Consider the following 20,541-nt stretch of genomic DNA (forward strand, 5'->3'; position numbering starts at 1 on the left):
CCATACTGCCTTGCATTTACTTATGTTTATCTATATTATAGATACCAACCCAAGTAGACTGTAGGTTCCCTGAGGTCTGGGAAGGTTTGGTGTTTGTCTTCACACACCCAGTCATGGCACCAATTGGCACTTAAGATTGGGCAAAAGGAGGGAAAAAACCTGGGCTTTGGTATCAGGCTCCATGTGACAATTTGTTGTCCCTGACAGGTGGCTTCTTGGCTGGTGACCTGGCTTCCCTGGACAAGGAGGGAGCAGAAGCCTGAGACCAACTAGGTTTATGAACAATGAAATCAGTGAAGATACCCTTCCTTGGAGCCCTTATGATTGAGGAACCCTCTGCATACAATATCCCACTGGCTCCTAAGGGTGAGCCTGACTATTCATGACAAATTTCTTCTGAGCCTAAAGGCTTACAAAGTACCCACTCACAGAAAGCTTGGAGATGCCAAATGCAAGTTGTGAGACCCCTGAAAATACAAAGTTGTGAAAAAAAGCTAAGAGGGTAAAGTGACAAAAACACTAATCAACCAACATTACTAAGTGTTTACTGTGTTCCTGGTACAGATACAGAGACACAAATGAAGCAGATGCCTTCTCAAGAAACTCATACTAAGACTAGAATAAGCAAAAGAAAGAAGAGCAAACGGCAACAGCAAAAGCCAACTCCACTCTGCCTCAGTCCGATGACCAGACCTGGCCCCAAAGGAAGCACTGCACATGATCTCATTCAGGGCTGGATTGGTGAGCTTGCTCAACTTTGTCCCCTTTTAACAATGCTTCATTATCGGGGCAGCCATTCTGGATATAGGATGGGGACAGCGATTTTTGGAAGTGAAGACTACACAAAGATGAATACATCAATAAAGGCCTTTAAAGGGGGCATGCATGTGACCTTATTTGATCCCTTAGTTCTGTTAGGGGTCTGACAGGTTGTTAGGCAAACACACCTTACCCCTTTTTACTACTGAGTACACTGAGGCTCAGGTAGGTCATGGGATTAAAGGGTGGAGAGAACTTGGACATCACTTAGTCCAAATCTCTTCTTGGCTTGGGGAGCTGGCACAGTTTACCCCAAGATGCTGTGGCTGATCAGTGGTAGACTTAGGAGGAAAAATCAAGACATCTGAGACTAAAACCATTAGAACCCACTGTCTCTAAGGTACAACACTATCAGTTTCTCTCCTTGGACTTCCCTTTCCCTCCCTCTACCTCCTTCAACTAAAAAACCATAAAGCATACGGGCACAGTCTTGTCAATGGCTGGAGGAAGGGTGAGAAGTAGAGGGGGCAACCATTATACATCTTCCCCATTCATAAGGCAAGTGCAAGTGCAACCTGGAGAACTGGCATCATCATCATTGTCATGAGGAGTGTCTACAGGAACCCTGGCCCCCAAAGCTCTCTCAAGATCATCATCTTCATCATCATGTGAAGTGTCTACAGGGACGCTGGCCCCCAAAGCTCTCCAAGGATCATCATCATTGTCATGTGGAGTGTCTACAGGGACACTGACACCCAAAGCTCTCCCAGAATCCTGACTACTTTTTCGGAGTGGTCTCTAGTTTGCCAGAGTACTTCCAAAACCCTTCTCTGTGATGGCCACCCTTGGCACTCTGCTGCACCCACCAAGTCCATCTCCATCCCACTTTGGGTCTCCTGAAAATGTGATGCATGGAGGGATTAATATTCCAATGATCCATAGCTAGGTGGCATTGTCCAGAGAAGACTGATGTTCAAGTGATTTCAAAGTCCTTATACCATCAGATCATTAGACTATGAGTACCTTGGGAGCAGGTATGGCTTTTTGCCTTTCTTTGTGTCCCCAACACTTAGTAAAGTGCCTTCCACATAGTAGGTACTTAGTAAATGCTTTTTGACTTAACTTGATTGAAACTTATTTCTGCTGAACCCAACCATATGACAAAGCACACACTCAGTGAGAACTCAGTTGTGCTACGAATGGGCATTTCTGATTTGGGCATTCCTGTATCCCCAACAAACCCGCTCTCCCTCTTATGGACAAAAATCTGTATTCTGATGGATCAGCTCAGCTTATTCCCTTTTTGCTTTAAAGATTCAAGAGTTGTATCTTGAAATTCCCTGGGCTTTCTTTTAGGCATTTGCTCTCAAAGGATCCAAAGGTAAAAAGTAAGCCAAACCTCGCCTTTTGGCTTCAAGTGTTACATAGATGTGAAAACATTTATAGTAGCAAAGAATGGGAAACAAACCAATTCTGATCAGCTGAGGAATGGCTAAATAAGCTGTGGCACCTGATTGTAACAGAATACAACTGCCCTGGAAGAGGCAGTGAGCATGAAGGACATGGAGAATCACAGGGAGACGTGAAGGAGCTGATGTTGAGTGAAGGAAAGGCTAGGGAACTGAATCAAACACTGTCAGTGGCAATAACAGTGCTTCTTCTGCTTGCCTGGGTTGAGCCCAGACAAGAGATCCAAGAAGATGCCTCCTCCCACCTCTCCCTTGTAGAATTTGGGGCCACAGGGGCAGAACCTTGTCTAGGAGGGTAGAAGTTGTGACATCTAAGTTATTTTTGCTATCTTATCTTGAAGGGGCAGGAGAAGGAACATATTGTCAAATATAATATATAAATATAAATATATTATATATAAACATATTATATTTATAATATATTATATACATAAATATAAAAACAAAAGAGAGTAGTCGTTTTTTCCTATTGGTTCCTGTGATTTGTTTGTTCCTTTGTAATTTTGCCAAGACCAACAAACTAGTTTTTTAAATACCACCCTATGAAGCAGGATCCGTTGGGGCTAAACCCAAATAAGAGAGAGTTTTAAATTCAATCCAATGAATAATGACTGAGCACCTCCTGTGTACAAGCACAGTGCCAGGCAATGGGGATAAAAGGCAATAATGAAGAAGGCCCTGCCCCCAAGGAGCCTACATTCTCCTGGGGGATTGCAGGGTTCTTCTGGTTGACATTGATGTAGCATTTTAGGGCAGTCTGGGAAGGGATGAAAAGCAGTCCTATTTGAGTAAGAGAGTAGGAGAAATCTATGCAAATTAAGAGGTAAAATGCAGCTATGAATTCCCTGGGAAGCTATTCTCACTATACTCTATTAGCAGTTAACACATTATCAGAGATTGGGTGACAGTGAAGTTGAGTAGGGAGAGGGAAAGAAAGACACAGGAGAGAGAGAGAAAGAAGAAACTCACAGATTCAGAGAATCTCAGAGCGGGAAGGACCTCAGAAGCCATCCTGAAGTTTGCCTCCCCCCATACACATACATGCACATGCACACACACGTACATATGCACATACATGCACCTTTCCACCCCTTAATTTGAGAACAATGATTAAGTCACACTACCAGTGACATCAGATCAACTATCCTGTGGCTCCTCCCACCATCACTGGCACTTCCCAGCCAAAACTCTCTCCTGCCACCAACCCACAACATCTTCTCCCCTTCCCCCCAATCAGGATGCCCTCTTTGAGGGCAGGGACTGTCTGCTCTCCTATGCATGTCCCTAGGGTTGAGCCCCTCAGTATTTGGCAGGCACACAGAGCTTAACAAACATTTGCTCATTCCTTCATTCGTTCAATTTCAGCCTACATCTGAACAAGAATCGAGGCCCTTAAACTGCTCAGCTGGCCATACCTGGAAGATGCCGGGAAGAGAAAGTTCACAGTCTTCTCCAAGGCAGCCAGTCCACCAACGGACAGCTCCAGGGAAATCTTTGAGCTTGTCTGTGAAAAGCAGCTAGGTGGCACTGCAGTGAACAGAGCGCCAGGCCTGAAGTCAGGGAAACTCATCTTTGTGAGTTCTAATGTGGCCTCAGACACTTACTGTGTGACCCTGGGCAAGTCGCTTCACCCTATTTGCCTCAGTTTCCTCATCTGTAAAATGAGCTAGAGAAGGAAATGGCAAGGAGCCCCAGTATCTTTGCTAAGAAAACTCCAAATGGGGTCACAAAAAGTCAGACACAATTGAAATGACTCACCAATAATAAAGTGAAGCACTCACTGCTCAGTGGCCCTATTTGTCACTTCAGAAATGACTTTGCTTTATTTCTACCAGATGCAATGTGTTGAGGGGAGGAGCTGGGGGGATGCAGGAGGGAGTATCCAAAGAGTACATTTTAATATGACTTTTTCAAATATATATTTTAATGCCCAAATCTTTAGCCACTTCCCTTCTCAGCCCAAGTCCAGCATTCACCCCTCCCACTCTCTTCAGTCTGGCTTTGACAGAGTTTGAGGGTAGTTTCAATTTAAAACAGCACAGCAGGCAAATGACTTCATTTGCAAGGGACAGTAATAAAGATGACACAGAGTGGGAAGGTGCGGAGAAATGTCAGTGTAAAAAAAAAACTTCTTTTTCTGAAACAAATTTAGGTGCTGAAATCATAGATTTGGAGCTGGAAGGGACCTCAGAGGCCACTGAGTCCAACATCTTAATTTTACAGATAAGGAAACTGAGGCAGAAGGAGAGGAAGTGATTCATCCAGGGTCACACAACTAGCAGTTGTCTGAGGCAGGATTTGACCTCTGGTCTTCTTGACTCTAGCCCTCTACTCATGTCACTCTCTCATTTGTTTCAAAAGAACCATGATTTCATCAGTATTGGCAGCTCCCCTCGGTGTCACAGGATTTATAGTCAACGAAATCAACATATTGTATTAGGTGCCCCCTCTGTGCCAGGTTCTGTACTACGTGCTGGGGATACAATGCAAACATGAAACAGCCCTTGCTCTGAGGGACTCACACTCTACCATGCAGTCAAAGATAAATAGGCAGGGAGCACTAATGCCTGGCAGGGTCAAGGAAGGCTTCATAGAGGAGGTGACCAGATAACAGGGATATTGCATATGACTGCATGGGTACAAAGTATGACCCCAGAAAGGAGAAAATGAGAGGGAAGCATGAAGGAGGACATCCTGAGCACAGAGGCTGACTGGGAAAAAAATATGGAGGTGAGCAATGGAACGCTGAGATTGGAAAACAGCAGGCAAACTAGTCTGGTGAAAAGGTGGGGTTCATGAAGAGGAGGGTGAAATGAGGCTTGAAAGATGAGTAGAAGTCAGATATTTACAACTGATCATGGAGACAGTGGGAGTCACTAAGTCTTTGAGGAGGGACTGGCATGAGCAGCCCTGGGCTTTAGAAAGATTCTTTTGGTAGTGATGGGGATGATAGGTGGGAATGGAGAAGAGAAACTGAAGCTCTCAACAGCAGTAGTCAGTGTTTGTCAAATCCTAGGATAGTAACAGCACCATTTAGAAGTCTCTGGGTCCTTATCCCTCATGGTGCACATAAGGAGACTTCGAGGCTCCAAGCAAGAAAGCCTGGGTGTGAGTTAGTTAGTTAGGTTAGTGGGTGTGAGTCCTGACTCCAACCCCAGTACTGTTCCCCTTTGATACACTGTAGCCGTTTAGACACGGAGCAATGAGGACCACCATGTGCCTTTATGAAAAGAAGCATCTTTCCAATGCATGGCCATAGAAAGTAAATCCCCAAAATTCCTCGAAGGTGAATTCATGGTCATAAAATTATTTGGCCTGGGGCAACACATGGACCCTTTTAACTTTAGCTAACTCATCTGCAAAATGGGGATAAAAGTACTCTCCTTACCTCTCTTGGAGGGTCCAGAAATGTGTAGGAAACAGAAGCACAAGGGAAGGCAACAGGACCATCCAGAGGCATAGTCAGGTCCTGTGAGAGCTGCTGGAGTCTTCCAGCTCAGAAGGAGCTCAGACTGGAGAGGCCCTCAGAGGACCACAAAATGAGAAATCTCCTTCAGATAAATGGAGGAAAGGGGCATTCTGAAGAGGAGTCACTGATAAAGATGCCAGAAAAAAAGCAGAGCTGCTCAAGTCATTTATTTTCCATTCAAAGAATCATCAGTGAGTCAGAAAAGTCAGAACAAAATTGGTTAGGAGCAAAGCCCCCACTAAGGAGCACCTGAATGCTCTCAATGGGTTCAAATCCCCTGGCTAAGTATTTTTGGGGATTGAAGAAGATACAACTGCAGTCACTGCCAGGGATGTGTAGAAGAATGTGGCAAGCAAAGATCATCCTGGAGAGCCAAATATAAATAAATAAATAAAGGAAGAGGAGAGAGTCTACAAACAGCAGGCCTACATGCTGGACCACAATGCCTGACAAGGCGAGTGTAGATGGAGCAAGGTTTCATCAAGACAAACGTGTGACACCGTGGCTGAGGATGAGCTGAGCAGCCAGACCCTGGCAGATCGTGAGTGTGAGTGAGTGTGAGTGAGTGCATCTTGAGTTGCCTTGTGAGGACACACTATGTTTCTGATGGAACACAGCCTCCTGGGGGGATAGAAATTATTTTGGGTTTGTACCCACGGGGCAGAGCACCCAGTAGGTGCTTAATAAATGCAAGCAGATTTTTTGGATTGAGTAGAACATCTGATTTCCTTCAGGTGCTTTCAGAGCAGTCGGGATGGCTGCCTTTATCACTAAGACATCCACGTGGCAGGAGGTCCCCAGTGGAGTGCTCCATGAACCTTTGCCTGGAATATTTTTAGCAGTGACTTAAAAGGAGGCAGAAATGGTGCACACACCAGGTGTGGGTGACCCAAAGAGAGCAGAGGTTGCTAATGCACTGCAAGATGCTTAACTCATAACACTCTTGGTAGGTAAGAATAGTGGATGAAGACAGAGTAAGATGAATAGGCATAAATGTAAGTCTTTCACATTTGAGAAATCAATGACCCAAGTCAAAGAGGGCAGGGCAGATGAAACAGATCTGGGGGTCTGAGTGGATGAGAAGTTCAATAAGAATCAACAGTGTGATATGGCATGTAAGAAAGCAAACGCAAGTTTGGGCTACCCTGAGAAAGTCAAAGTGTTCAGAACTTGGGAAATAATGCTCCCCCTGTACTCTGCTCCAGTCAATGCACATGGGAAGGACTGGGACCACTCTGCAAACTGCATTTAGGGGAGACCTTGACAAGATAGAAGGCAAGCACATGGAAAAGATGGAGGAAAATCAAAGGAGCTGGAGACAAGACAACTTAGGAGGGACATAGGGACCCCCAGGGCAGAGGAGGAACAAGGGGAAGAAAGCCAAAGAAGCAAATTTCAGTTAGATAAGAGGAAACACTTTCTACCCAAAATAGCCTGGGCTTCCTCCACAGGTAGTGGGCTCCCTGTCACTGGAGGGATCCAAGCAGAGGATGAACAACTACTTGTAAAGGAGGTGGTGGAGGGGAGTTTCTCCAGTGTTCGGTATTTTTGGCAGCCTAGATGTCCCCTGAGGTCCTTTCCAACCCAAGGAAACAATGTGTGTAATGAACCATAAAATAGTCAACTATAAATGCCATTTTAGCATCATCATCTCATTAATAAACACAAATGTCATGCAGAAAGAAGTGATTACAGGTCTTCATCAGCTGAGTCACCCAATCCACTTGATGAAACCATGGGGAAAGACTTTTGTCCCAAAGGGGTACGGGCCTGGACACATGCCCTGCCTCAGCACTGAAGATGAACTTGGGGGTGATGGAGTAACCCTTCATGAATCCTCTCATTCCCCGGGGACCCCACCTGGCTGTGTAAGAGAAGCATCTCAGGCTTTGTGGGCTACAAGCAGAATTTAGGAATTTTGATCAACACAATGACGAATCAGAATTCCAGAGAATCCATGATGAAACAAGTTTCCCACCTCCTGACAGGATGGACAGACATGGGGGCAGATGGGGACATTTTATTTTTGGACATAGCCAATGGGTGTTTTGCTTGACCATTTGTAAATGAAGTTTTCTTTTTCTTGATTTCTCAATTGGGATGGAGGAAAAAGAGAGAAGGCAAATCTTCATTCACAAAATAAAAACTATTTTTAAAAGACAGGGAGCTGTGGAAAACTGGCTCTACCTCTTTGGGGGTGGGCCCAGCATTTTCTGTCACCTGGCCTTACTTCCTACAAGGAGAGCTGGGAATTCTGCTCCCCCTATACTCTCCCCTGCTTCTCCTCGCAAATGATGAGAGTCATGAGCACCTGGCAGCCGGGACACGAGCCCCTGGAAAGCTCTGCTGCTCTTTCCTTCCTAGGTACAGGGAAATAAATAGCAATCCTGAAAAAGGAAGTAGGACATGATCTCCAAAATGTCCCTTCTTGGAGAGAGCATGCCCCCACCAACAGGATTCTGTAGCAAAAGACCTTTAAGAAGCCCCAGCCATGCCTGTACTGACCAAGAGAGGTGGACCTTGGGGGTCACTCTGACAGCTCTGATCCGATATGAATCCAAAATCTCTGGGCACCAGCCAGATACCCAAAGTCTTCTTAACTTTTGGGAGACTCCTCTGACATGGTGGGTCAGGTTATGGGGCCTTTCTCTGTCTTTGGGGATGCATTATTTCTGGTGTAAGCAGCAGCCTTGTTGTCAGCAGGGAGAGAATGATCTCTCTGGGAAGATAAGGAGAGCGGGGGGAATGGTCAGACAACATGGACTCAAAGGCTGAAATGTGGAAACTGCCAAGAGGAGACAGCGGCCCTTGTGGGAGCCTTGTAAACCCAGCAGGAAAGATAGCCCTCCAGCTGGAAGGAGCCTTGGGTCAATGAGGAAACTGAAGCACAGAGAGATGGCAGAGAAGCTCTCCTCTGAGTCTTGAAAACATCTGATGCTGATGTCATCAGGATGGACAATGCCTCTACCAGTGCAGATTGCAGCTCCTTTGGACAGAGCAGGTGGCTTTCAGGAGCTTCTCAGTGGGACAAAAGCCCTCATCTGAGGTCAGTTTCTGGGAAGGAGCCTGTGTCCTTCACTGAGCCTGCCCAATCCATCCAGGTTCAGGATATGTCAGGGCCTGGGCCCTTCTGGGGGCATTTTCAAGATCCTTTGGTCATCTCTGGGCCACAATCTCTGGGTGTATGTGGAGTCGAATTAAAACCATTTATGAAAAACTACAAAGAAAGAACATGGTCCCTGGGGCCCCTCAAGGGCAAGTCTAGTGAGGAGATAGCCCGGAGACTACAGAAACCTCAGAGATGGTCCTAGGGAGGCTGGTAGGAGCCAGATTCAGAGGAGAGTTTCCAAGAAGTGCCATGGCTGTGTGAACAACCAGGAAGGCATTGTTTCGTGGTGGATCACTCTCCCCACTTTTCATCAGCACTGATTTGGGAGTCACATGATCTGGGCTCAAATCATGACCTGGATCCCCTTGGGCCTCTCTGGTCCAAGTTGTATGAAAAATAGGAAATGTGACCTCATACCTTTTAAGGTCCCTGCCTGTTCTACAGACTCTGGACTGTTCTGAAATCTGGCAAAATTCAGGCCCCCAAAGCATCTCCCTCATTAATATTACCAGACAGTTCAAAAATCCTGAGGAAGGTACTATTAACACTGTTATCCTCATGTGACAGAAGAAGAAACTGAGACTGAGAGATATCAATTGACCAGTCCAGGGTAACAGAGTTAGTAAATGTGAGAGGAAGGACTTTAAATCCAGGTCTCCAAGTCCAATGCTCCAGCCAATACCCCACACTCTCTACACCCTTCCTCAGACCTGAGACAAAGCTACTGCCAAATTCTGACATTATTTCTGAAATAGTTGACTATTTTTTTTTAAGAAAAAGAGACTTATTTTTAGCATTCTAAAATGCACATCCAGATGGACAGATCTAAGATGGAGCTGAAATGTGCTATACTAAAATTTGGATGGTAAGTATGAAGTTCACTGTTTCCCAAGCGTTTTCAGGAATACAAGTGGGAGGGGCCCTCCTCCATCTCAGACTGCTAGAGCCTGGGAGAAGGTTTCTGACATCCACCACACCGCTGTGGAGGTGATGGCCCAGGTTTCAGAGAACACAGATTGCCACCTTACTGGGACACCAAGGAAAATGCAGCAACATTTTCCAAAGACACTGTGTTTATCTATACACAGGGCTTGGAGCCAAAAGCAAATTACTGGCTCAGTCTGAAGTAATGAACAATCCACATTTAAATAGGTCCTGGCCCCCCCTCACTACCACCCTAGGGAGTAAGCGGGTCCACCTGTAGCTGTCCTCATTTTTCAGATGCAGCTGACATCCCTTTTCATACAGGTGCTTGGATATCCACACTCAAATCAAGTGTGCCGGAATATGACCCACCCAGCCCAAAGAAGCTCTCCCCTGGTCACTTCAGCCACTCCCCAGCCAGTGGCTTCCCTCCTGGTGCTTGGGCAGCATAGCTCTGAGGAGTTCTTGGACCTGGGTTCAAATTCCAGCTGTAGAGCTGGCTGCTTTGACTAATTCACTTAACTTCAGTTGGACTGGGTTGGTAAAAGAAGACACTTAGGTGGTTAAGAAAACAATGGTCCTGAGTCCTTGATCCTCCCCCTTCCCCCAGCTTCTCCCAACCACCACACACACACACACACACACACACACACACACACACACACACACACACACACACACACACATTCATTCATCTGCTTACAAGTTTTAACCCTCCCAAAATGTAAAATCCTTGAGTTCAGGCACTGTTTTTCACTTTTTGTCTGACATCCACAGCACCCAACACAGTGCCTGGCACACAGAGGCTCAATAAAGTCATTCTTAGTGATTCATCTTTTTTTTTCATATTTTTGTTGATATCTTTCATTTTCATTTGATAACTACTCCCATCCTCTGACAAATTCACTATTAAAGAATGACTTGGTGTTATTTCTATGCTGGTATCAACGTTGAATGTAATTTGAATGGCAAAATTTTGTCAGGGTTATGGAAGCACAGAATTCAGCACTGGAAGGGGACATGACATCCTCATGAGATGATCTTTGGGGCTGGCAAGAGGGTGAGGAACAAACAATCCTAATAAGAGGCTCTTTCCCCCCCTGCTACTCCAGATATGCTCGACTCTTGGCCACTGCTCTGACCTTCAGCATTGGGCACCCAGGCTGACCCACAGAATAGGCTTGGCACCATGAAGCACAGCAGGACCAGTTGTTTTTATAAGTCAGGGAGCTGTCTCTAACAGGTTCATCTGTTATCTTCTTATCTCTAATTTCACAGTTAGGATATAACGTGAGAGATGATATTGGAGTTCTAGAAAAGAGACCTGAGAGTCCTAGGCAGCAGTGGGGCCCAGCTCTGGTGCAGAGAAAGCCTCACCCCAAAAAAACTAGGCCCAGAAAACCAGAGCCTTTTTCTTGGCTGACACTGAGATTGAGTTGTGCTATCTCTATTTTCCGTTTTGTTAATGCATTTTGTATTTTTCTAGGTAACCACCTATTGCTTTTAAATTCTCAGTTTTGCTGACAATTGTATATGACGGTTTCTGATCATTGTCTTCTCTTTTCATTGTGAATTCACTTTCTTGATAGTTTGGTAATCTGAATTTACTTTTCTTTTTTAGGGACACTAACAATCATTTATCATCAGTTGTTAGTTACTTTAAAAAACTCAGTTTTATCCATTAATACATTTATTTTCAGGCTTAACTATTTCTCCTCAGATTTTCAAAATTTCTTCTTTTCTGCATGCTGTGGGGCTAATTTGATTTCCTGTTTCTAAAAATTTCATGATCAGTTCATGAATCTCTTTCTACTTTTTTAATATGTACTTGTGGATAAATTTTCTTCAGAACAATGATATACCTACATCCTATAAATCTGCATATGTTGCCTCATTCTTTGCACTCTTTAAAACTTTGTCAGTCCTATAATTGTTGTTTGATATCCTCAGTCTCCAGATGGATTTTTATCCTTTGATCATGTTTCCTGTATTGAACATTTCTATGAATTATAGCCTACGAGGAATGTGTTTAGTATTTCTGCTTTTCTACTAACTAGAAGAGAAATACAAACTCAATCCTCTCCGAAGCATCACATCCAACAAACTGAAAAAGACAGAAGCAGTGAATGCTGGAGGGGCTGCAGGAAGGTGGGCATAGTAATACACTGTGGGATGAGGAATTGGTCCAACTCAATTTGATGGAAAACAATTTTGAATTGTATAAGAAAGTGAGTGTAGAGCAGATAAACAAAGCACAGCATAGGAGTACAATGGTATATCATTCTGCCACAAGAAACGATGACTTTGAAAAATTCAAAATTCAGAGAAGAATCAGCTGTGCTGCATAGAGTAAAGAACAGAGCCCCAAGAACAAGACACACAACAACCAAAATGACTTTTCAAAAAGAAACAACCCTGAGACAGCCAGGCTCACATTGAGTGGCCATTGCTGACTGGCTCCAGAGGGAAGATGTGGGCGTGGAACTCCTTGTCACTTGCATCAAGTTCATTCAATCATTTTACTTAATTGTTTCATTCTTTAAAATAAGGTATTAGGGAGGAAGGGAGAGAGGCACATTGGGAAGTGATTAGACAACATCATAATCCATCTTTGAAGAGTTGAATCATTTTCCTTTTATCCGTGGGTCCCAGGGAACACCAAAGATTCAGCACCAGAAATCCCTAGAGCTGGGGGGGGTGCACTCAGTGAGACCCAGAGTTGACATCCCCCCAACATTTGTCGGGATATTCATGTAGAAGTTGAGGACAGCAGCAGTTTTACTGGCTTACAGGAGGGAGGGGCAGAAATGAGAATCTCAGAGGAAGGGGGAATTTGTCCAGGGGGAAGAGACCTCTGGCCCCCACTGCAGAAGCATGTGGTGACTCTGTGCCCAGGCTGACCCTGGAGAAACCCACTTCATGACTCGCCCACCATGGTCCCCAAGGACAATGGGAGCGAAGAATGCCGCCCACCCACCAGCACTTAGGTTTTTTTTAAGCTGAAATTTACCTGGTGCTTGGTTAAATTACCTTCCCCTTATCTTTTATAAACCTTATGTACTCAATTTGAAGCATTAATTGGTTTTTTTATTTAAGAAAATCGTCACAAGGTCTCAGAGGTCTCCATGGTAACCAGTTGGAACCGGTAAAGGCAAGTACAGTCTTTACAACAGTGGGACTGCTTGAAATATCCTCAGAAGCAACATTGAAAAAAGAAAATAGTAATAAGAGAGCTGGTGAATTCAGAACAACAAATTAAACCTTATTACCTTAAAATAGAGGAACATAGTTCTGGGCAGTGGGTCCTTCCTTGAATACACAGAACCTTTCCTCCCCTTTCTAACAGGTTTCAAAAGGAGGCAGGCTCACTTTATCTTATGCATTATAGCATCTCTGTCCCTTCATCACCTTTGCTTCACTTGTCAAGACTGCACTTTGTACAAGCACCTGTGGGTGACTGACCAACACCGCCATTATCACCAGGCCTGACTGCGAAGAGCTGTTTCATCAATCACCAGTTTCAGTTTTTCATCCCTTCTCCAAGTCCATTATATAATACAGGCCAAGCTCTCTAGTTACTGTGTGTGGCTATGAGAATTTCAGCCCTGACATTCTGGGCTCAGCTGCCAAGCCCAGGAGTGCAGTGTGGAATTTGGACTGTGGAGGGCACAGCACAGGCAAGGCCTGTAATGTACAGTGTTCATTACTTTTCCTGGTGATTTCAGTACCCACTATTAATTGCTTCTTTAATACAAAGTTCAGAGAGCTCTCAGTGGAGAGAGAGCTGGGCCTGGAGTCAAGAAAAGCATCTTCCTGAGTTCCAATCCAGCCTCAGACATTCACTAGCTATGTGACCCTAAACAAATTGCTTAACCCTGCTTCCCTCAGTTTCTCCATCTGTAAAATGAGTTGGAGAAGAAAATGGCAAACATTTCGGTATCTCTGCCAAGAAAACCCCAGATGGGGTCATGAAGAGTTGGACATAACTGAAATGACTGAACATGGAACAAAAGTGCAGGAAAAATTAATTCACCAATTCGGAAGCAAACATTACTCTATGACTCCGTGCTCTTTTTGTTTTCTTAATGAATTCCTCTGTTCTAGAACATAACACACTGCTGCGTAGGGAGAAAAATTCTGGCTCATAAACAGTCGAAAATAGTCTCTGTGTTGTCAATTAATTCTGGCTGTTGACTGCCTCCGAGGTTAATATGCAAAGGTAAATACTTCTTGCCACCCATCAATGCCTAGACCTGCTTTCCTATTCTGGACTTGAAAGAGTTCTGTGAGTTCAGTTTCCTGCCAGTTCAGTAGAGACCCATCCTTTGTCTCTGTCCTCTTATTTCCTGGGGGAAGGGTGCAGTGACTGGTCCTCTGGCATCATTGTTCGGACTGAGCCCCAAGAGGAATAATTTGCCCAAACTGCCCAGTCTGGAGTGAGGGGCACAGCCCGGATTCCCATCCAGTTTTTCTTACCCTAATCTCATTCTCCTTCAAGAAAATCTGTCACAGATCTCACCTGTCTCTACCCATGGTTTTCCTCTCCATCATCCTTTAGAAACACACTTTGGAAAGTATCATTTGTCAGGTAGCAAAACTGTGCCTGTATGAGATTATATATCGGAGACTTCTGGCCTTTAGGATAAATACCTCTTGGTGGGCCCTCCTACAGGCGATCCTCAACATGCTTTTCAGCTTCACTCAGTGCTCCTTAATTGACTGATTGACTAACTAGAACACTGGGCAGTCACCTTCCTATGTGACCCCTCTGCAATAACGCAAACCACACCTCACCTTCATGTTTCTGCTTGGAATAAACCCCACTGTGTATTCTGAAATTTACCAACAGCAGCACTGGTCCTTGGTTTATTTCCTTTAATTTCTCATGATGGCTAAATTATTTATCAGAATCAAAGAGCTAGCCTTCTTTCCCACTGATAGGAGGTTCTAGTGAAGGAGAGCAGCCCAGTCCAACTCCTCCAGCTGCCTGCACATGAAAATTATGGATGTTGAAAAATGTCCAAAAAAAAGGCAAGATGTGACCCCTTTTCATTTAAACTGTGCTTTCTATTGTCCTGTTTTTGGTGCTAGGCTTGGGTCCAAGCCTGGGAGTCTGAAGTGGCTAGATTCCTTTCCCTGCCTGGAATGTGGGAGTCAAACATTCCTCAATGGGAAACAGAAGGCACCATGGCTCCCCTGGCCCTGGCATCCAACCCAGTTTCCTCAGGCACTGTTTCTTCCCAGCCTCAGGCTTCCTGGTTTCCTTCAACTCTCAACTAAAAATGCACTTTCAAAGAGGCCTTTCCAGAGACTCCTTAATGCCAGGGTCCTCTTGACTAGCCCTGATTTATCCAGTGTGTTTCTCCTTCCTACCTAGTTGTTTGAATGTTAGACGCCCCATTCAAATGTGAGCTTTTTGAGAGCCCAGACTGTCTTTTGCCGTTAGCCTCAAATTTTAGCAAAATGCCTGGCACATAGTAGGCACTAAGTAAATGCTTGCTGACTATTAGCACTGGACACAATTCAGGAAGGGACTGACCAAAAGGAGACTTGAGGAAGTTTCAAGGAAAGGTTGAGAATGGGTTTGCAGCAAGTAGATGCAGCCCCAACCTGGCTTGCTATGATGCTGAATTCATTTTGCCTGCTAGTGATGAAAGTTCATTTATTTATCTAAGAAGCAAAGATAGAAAATAGAGGGGGATCAGCCCTGTGGTACACAGATTCTCACTGTGGATGCAGATAGAGAGACTGGAGTCAGGTCCTGACCCCACTCTAGAACACAGAGCCGGCTTCTCAGCTCTGCTCGTGAACATGGCAACGTTATGGTGTTGAAAGGATCTCAGAAGGGAAAGCCAAGGCCATTCTACAGGCCCATGGCAAGGCTGACTTATACACCTCACACTCAAGAGGGAAACTCAGCACACACTAGAGCTGGGTCCAAGTCCGTTCATTTGGCAACAGGCATCTGCCAGAGTGCTTCAACTGGTTTGGAGGGCTAGGGGGAGAGAAAAAGATGTCTACAAATCCCAGTTGCTAGCTCAACAGCATTTCTCCCCTTGAATTCCCAGGCAAGGGAGTCCAATCAGCTCTGGAAATGGGTTTGCCTCCTAAGTCACAGACAATCTGTGAAAAGTGACACCCTGCCTGCAAATGACAAGCATGCTGTCTGCAGGATACACAGCCCTAAATACAGACCCAGGAGGCAGCGAGTGAGGGCAGAGAAGTAGAGCCCACCTTCTACCCAGACCAGACCATGACTGACCACCTGAGAGCCTGGGTCTCAATGAACCCACACATCTCAAAAACTGGACCACACAGAGGAGTATCTAAGGCTAAGCATCCACTAGCAAAGTCCTCAAATGAGGAGGGGTAGGGGGCTGAGTGCCTAGGACAGAGGAGGGCAGCAGCTCCTGCCAAATAACCTAGGATAGACCATCTTGGGCACCTCTTACCTCAAGCTGAAGAGGTTTGAATGTCCAAGAGGTCAGGATGAAGAAAGGAGAGGGGGAAAAAGAGAGAGAGAAACATAACCTAATAGAAAGAGAGATAGAGACAAGTAAGAGAGGCCGAGAGACAGGAGAGAGAGGCCGGGACACAGAGAGAGAGAGATGGGGGAAGAGATGGAGGGTGGGAGGAAGAGAAAGAAGGAGAGGGAGAGGGAGAGGGAGAGGGAGAGGGAGAGGGAGAGAGGGAGGGAGGGAGAGAGGGAGGGAGAGAGAGAGAGAGAGAGAGAGAGAGAGAGAGAGAGAGAGAGAGAGAGAGAGAGAGAGAGAGAGAGACTTCATCAAGTGCTCCCAGGTCCTGGGACTCGAAGCGGGACAAAGGAGCAGAACGTATGTACGTGGGCCTCTCACATGCCCAGCCCAAGAAAGTTAGAGCTGCCACCTTAGTCGCCGCAGCCCCGGCCCCAGACAGCCTCTTCCAGGGTCAGACAGCCAGAGGCCGTACGGTGACATTCCCGGGAGCCCCGCTGCCTACCGGCCGCCGCCCAGTGACCGCTCCCCGGTGCCCGATGCCCGGGCTCACTCACCATCCTCTCGCTCGTCGAACACCGGCCTCTTGGCCGCGGCGCCCGCAGACAACGAGACGGACGCTCCCATCCTTTTTTTCCACTTGCTCCAGTGAAACATTGGCGGCCAAGGCAAGCTGGCATCCCCGCCCGCCCGCCTGCCCTCCCCTCCTGTCGCTGATGCGGGCACAGCCCGCCGCCTGGCCCCTCCCGGAGGGAGCTGGCCCTGAGCGAATCTGGAGATGAGCGTGCGTGGGTGTGTGTGTGTGTGTGTGTGTGTGTGTGTGTGTGTGTGTGTGTGTGTGTGTGTGTGTGTGTGTGTGTGTGTGTGTGTGTGTGTGTGTGTGTGATGTGTGCGCGCGCGCGTGGATGTGTGTGGATGTGAGCGCGGTGGCGGGCAGGAACCGGAGCCACAGCGGGTCCCGGGGCTGCTCGGATGCTCGTGCCCAGACGCAGCTGCAGCCGGGCACATTCAGGGCCAAGCCGACTGAGCCCGGGGCAGGCGGAGCGTAGGGGCAGGAAAGAGGGAGGGGAAGGATGAGGGGCCCCACCCAGCACTGTGCTCCGTTAGCTCTCGAAGGGAGGGGATTTTGGAGAGGGCAGGGTGCAGCCTATTCCCCTCCTCTCCTCGGACTCCCCCGTCTGTCTTCCCCTCCCCTTCCCCACCTTCTCGCCTCCTCACTCCTGGCCGCATCCTCTCCCCTTCCCTTTCTCCCAGTCCCTATCTCTTCCCTTTCCCTTCTCCCCGCCCTCCCCGCCCTACCTCCAGCTTAGGCCATTTTCGATCTCCCCCTTCCCCTTTTTTCTTTTCCCGGCCCTCTTTCCTTCTCCCAGCCATCCCTCCCCAGCGACAGAGCTCGGCCAGGGACTGGGAAGGAAGAAATCACAAACGAGACCGTGTGAGAAAGCAGGGTCAGCGGGAACACCCAGCCTCCAACAAGGGTCACCCTTTCCTCCCCCTCCTCAGGACAAATTCATCCCCTACCAGGAAATGTCTTGCCTGGAAGGGTCTTGCAGAGCTTCTAGTTCAGCCCCTCCCCCATTTCACATCGGGAGAAATTGAGGCAGCCAAGTGAGATTCGGAGAATTACCCGTGTCACACAAGAAAGTGGCCGAGTTTACCCAAGGCCACGGCTCCTCCCACCCCTGCCAGAGCATCTACCTCCCTGCCCAAAGTCATCTCAGCAAATCTTTCAAAGGGGCATTGTACGTGTATACACTAAGGCTAAAACCAAGGATAAATAGCAGAACTGATGGCTCAATAAGTTCGGAGGAAAATTCTCTTTCCCTTAAACTTGTTGCAAAATGTCTCCCCCACACCCTCCCCCATCACTAATTCCCTTCAGCAATGAGTAAGTGCTGGGCAAATCAGGAGTCAGTCATCACTCTAAAGTTTAATTAAATTTCAATTTTTACCCTCTAGTGCAGAATTACTAAGTACACAGCCTAAAATTAATTGGTTTCATTTTCCTCCGTTCCCAAGATAATTTAAAAGAAATTGTTTCAGAAATTTGAAAAGATTGTTGTGCGTTTTCTTCCCCCCTCTCCCAAATTTTTCCCCAGTGGAGTGTAAGTAAATGTGTTCTAAGAATAGCTACTCTGATGGGATGACTCCTCCCCCGTAGCCCATTATCCAAAGAGAGAACTGAGAATTCTAAACATCATTATAGGAGTTACATTCATGTCACTAAAAGCTGAAAAAGATATTTCTCCCCAAACTCAAAGATAGGAAACAGAAGATAAAATAAAGCCTGATAGAACCCAAAGGACACTTCCATAAAGGAATCCAAAGTCTGACTCACTTAGAAATTCAACTGCTAGACACAGCAGCATCAGTGTCAAAGAGAGAATCTTCTAAGCAGGGAGGGAATTGAAGGGATTAGGACAGCAATAGGTTAATTGGAGGAACTGAGTGAACCACACTGACTCCATCTTGTGACTCAATTCTGGACCTGACTCAGTTCTCTTTCTATTCAATGATGGTTCTAGCTCAGCTTCTGTCTTGTAAGAAAACTTCATTCAGTTGTGGGAACTGGCAGAAAACCTCATTGCACTGTTTGTACCTAGTCCGGCATGGCTGGGAAACTGGACCCCCTTTCCCTGCTGCTGAGAGATTATTAACGAAAGACCTAGACTATGCTGACCAAAAACCTGCTCAGATCCCAAGGTTGATGCAAGAAATTTCTCACTGTTGTACATCTGAAAACTGACCCCATACTGATGATTGTTTCTATGTTCCTTTGATTATTTACAGACTTTTTCTGATTTCAGGGAATTTCACTTGTTTGCTCTCCCCTTCCCAACTTGGAAAGTCCCCAAGCTTTCATCCAATTAGAAATCAAATTTCCTAATGTTGTAGTGTTTCTTTTTAATTAATTGACCTTGTTTGATTAACTGTTTTTAATGTATAAAAGTCTGTCTCCCCCTGTATTCAGTGTCCAGTCCTAAAATGAGAAAGTCTGGTCCTGGTTTGCTGGGTAATTGGCATGCTTTGGTTAATAAATCTGTATGCTCAAAAGATCAAACGCATCCTTTTCTCAGTCATGTCATCTTTCACCTGCCACAGTTTTGGGGGAATTATGCTAGGTCAAGTTAGGACTAGGATCCCAGCCTTCCATAAAAAATCCCTAAAGATTTCTGGTTAATCTTTCACCAAGGGACTTTTTCTTTTTCTTTTTTTTAAATTTATTTTAAGTTTTCAACATTCATTTCCACAAAATTTTGAGTTTCAAATTTTTCCCCCCATCTCTCCAATCCCCCCCCCCAAAAACTCCCTGCATTCTGATTTCCCCTTCCACCAATCTGCCCTCCTTCTAATACTCCTCCCTTCCCTTGTCCCCATCTTCTCTCTTGGCAAGATAAATTTCTGTACCCCGTTAACCTATATTTCTTATCCCCCAGTTGTATGCAAAAACAATTCTCAACATTTGTTCCTAAAACTTTGGGTTCCAACTTCTTTTCCTTCCTCTTTCCCCACCCATCCCGACAGAAGGCAAGCAATTCAATGTAGGCTATATACGTGTAGTTTTGCAAATGACTTCTATAATAGTCATGTTGTGTAAGACTAACTATATTTCCCTCCATCCTATCCTGTCCCCCATTTCTTCTATTCTCTCTTTTGACCTTGTCCCTCCCCAAGAGGGTTTACTTCTAATTGCTCAGTCCTCCCATTTACCCTTTCATCAACCTCCCCATCCTGCTTATCCCCTTCTCCCCTACTTTCCTGTAGTGTAAGATAGATTTTCATACCAAATTGAATGTGCATGTTATTCCTTCCTTGAGCCAAATGTAATGAGAGTAAGCTTCACTTTTCCCCTCTCACCTCTCTCCTTTTCCCCTCCATTGCAAAAGCTTTTTCTTGCCTCTTCTGTGAGAGATAATTTGCCCCAATCCATTTCTCCCTTTCTCCTCCCAATATATTCCTCTCTCACCCCTTAATTTTATTTTTTTAGATATGATCCTTTCCTATTCAACTCACCCTGTGCTCTTTCTGTGTGTGTGTGTGTGTGTGTGTGTGTGTGTGTGTAATACCTCCAACCATCCAGATACTAAGAAAAATTTCAAGAGTTACAAATATTATCTTTCCATATAGGAATGTAAACAGTTCAACTTTAGTAAGTCCCTTGTGATTTCTCTTTCCTGTTTGCCTTTTCATGCTTCTCTTGATTCCTATGTTTGAAAGTCAAATTTTCTTTTCAGCTCTGGTCTTTTCATCAAAAATGCTTGAAAGTCCTCTATTTCATCGAATGACCATTTTTTTTACCCTGAAGTATTATACTCAGTTTTACTGGGTTGGTGATTC

The 20,541-nt window shown here is 45.6% G+C and overlaps 1 protein-coding gene across 1 annotated transcript in view; it reads right to left on the minus strand.

Moving 5' to 3' along the window:
• The window catches only part of STK32C (serine/threonine kinase 32C), a 185,033-nt gene extending 167,798 nt beyond the window's left edge, over positions 1-17,235 (minus strand). The window contains exon 1 of the mRNA XM_072629112.1: positions 16,761-17,235. Coding sequence (XP_072485213.1) covers positions 16,761-17,211 — 451 coding nt within the window. The 5' untranslated portion in view covers positions 17,212-17,235. The remainder of the gene's footprint in view (positions 1-16,760) is intronic.
• Between the last annotated feature and the right edge of the window lie 3,306 nt (positions 17,236-20,541).

The sequence above is a fragment of the Notamacropus eugenii genome, chromosome 1 (assembly GCF_028372415.1).
Source record: "Notamacropus eugenii isolate mMacEug1 chromosome 1, mMacEug1.pri_v2, whole genome shotgun sequence".
In the NCBI taxonomy this organism is placed as follows: Eukaryota; Metazoa; Chordata; class Mammalia; order Diprotodontia; family Macropodidae; genus Notamacropus; species Notamacropus eugenii.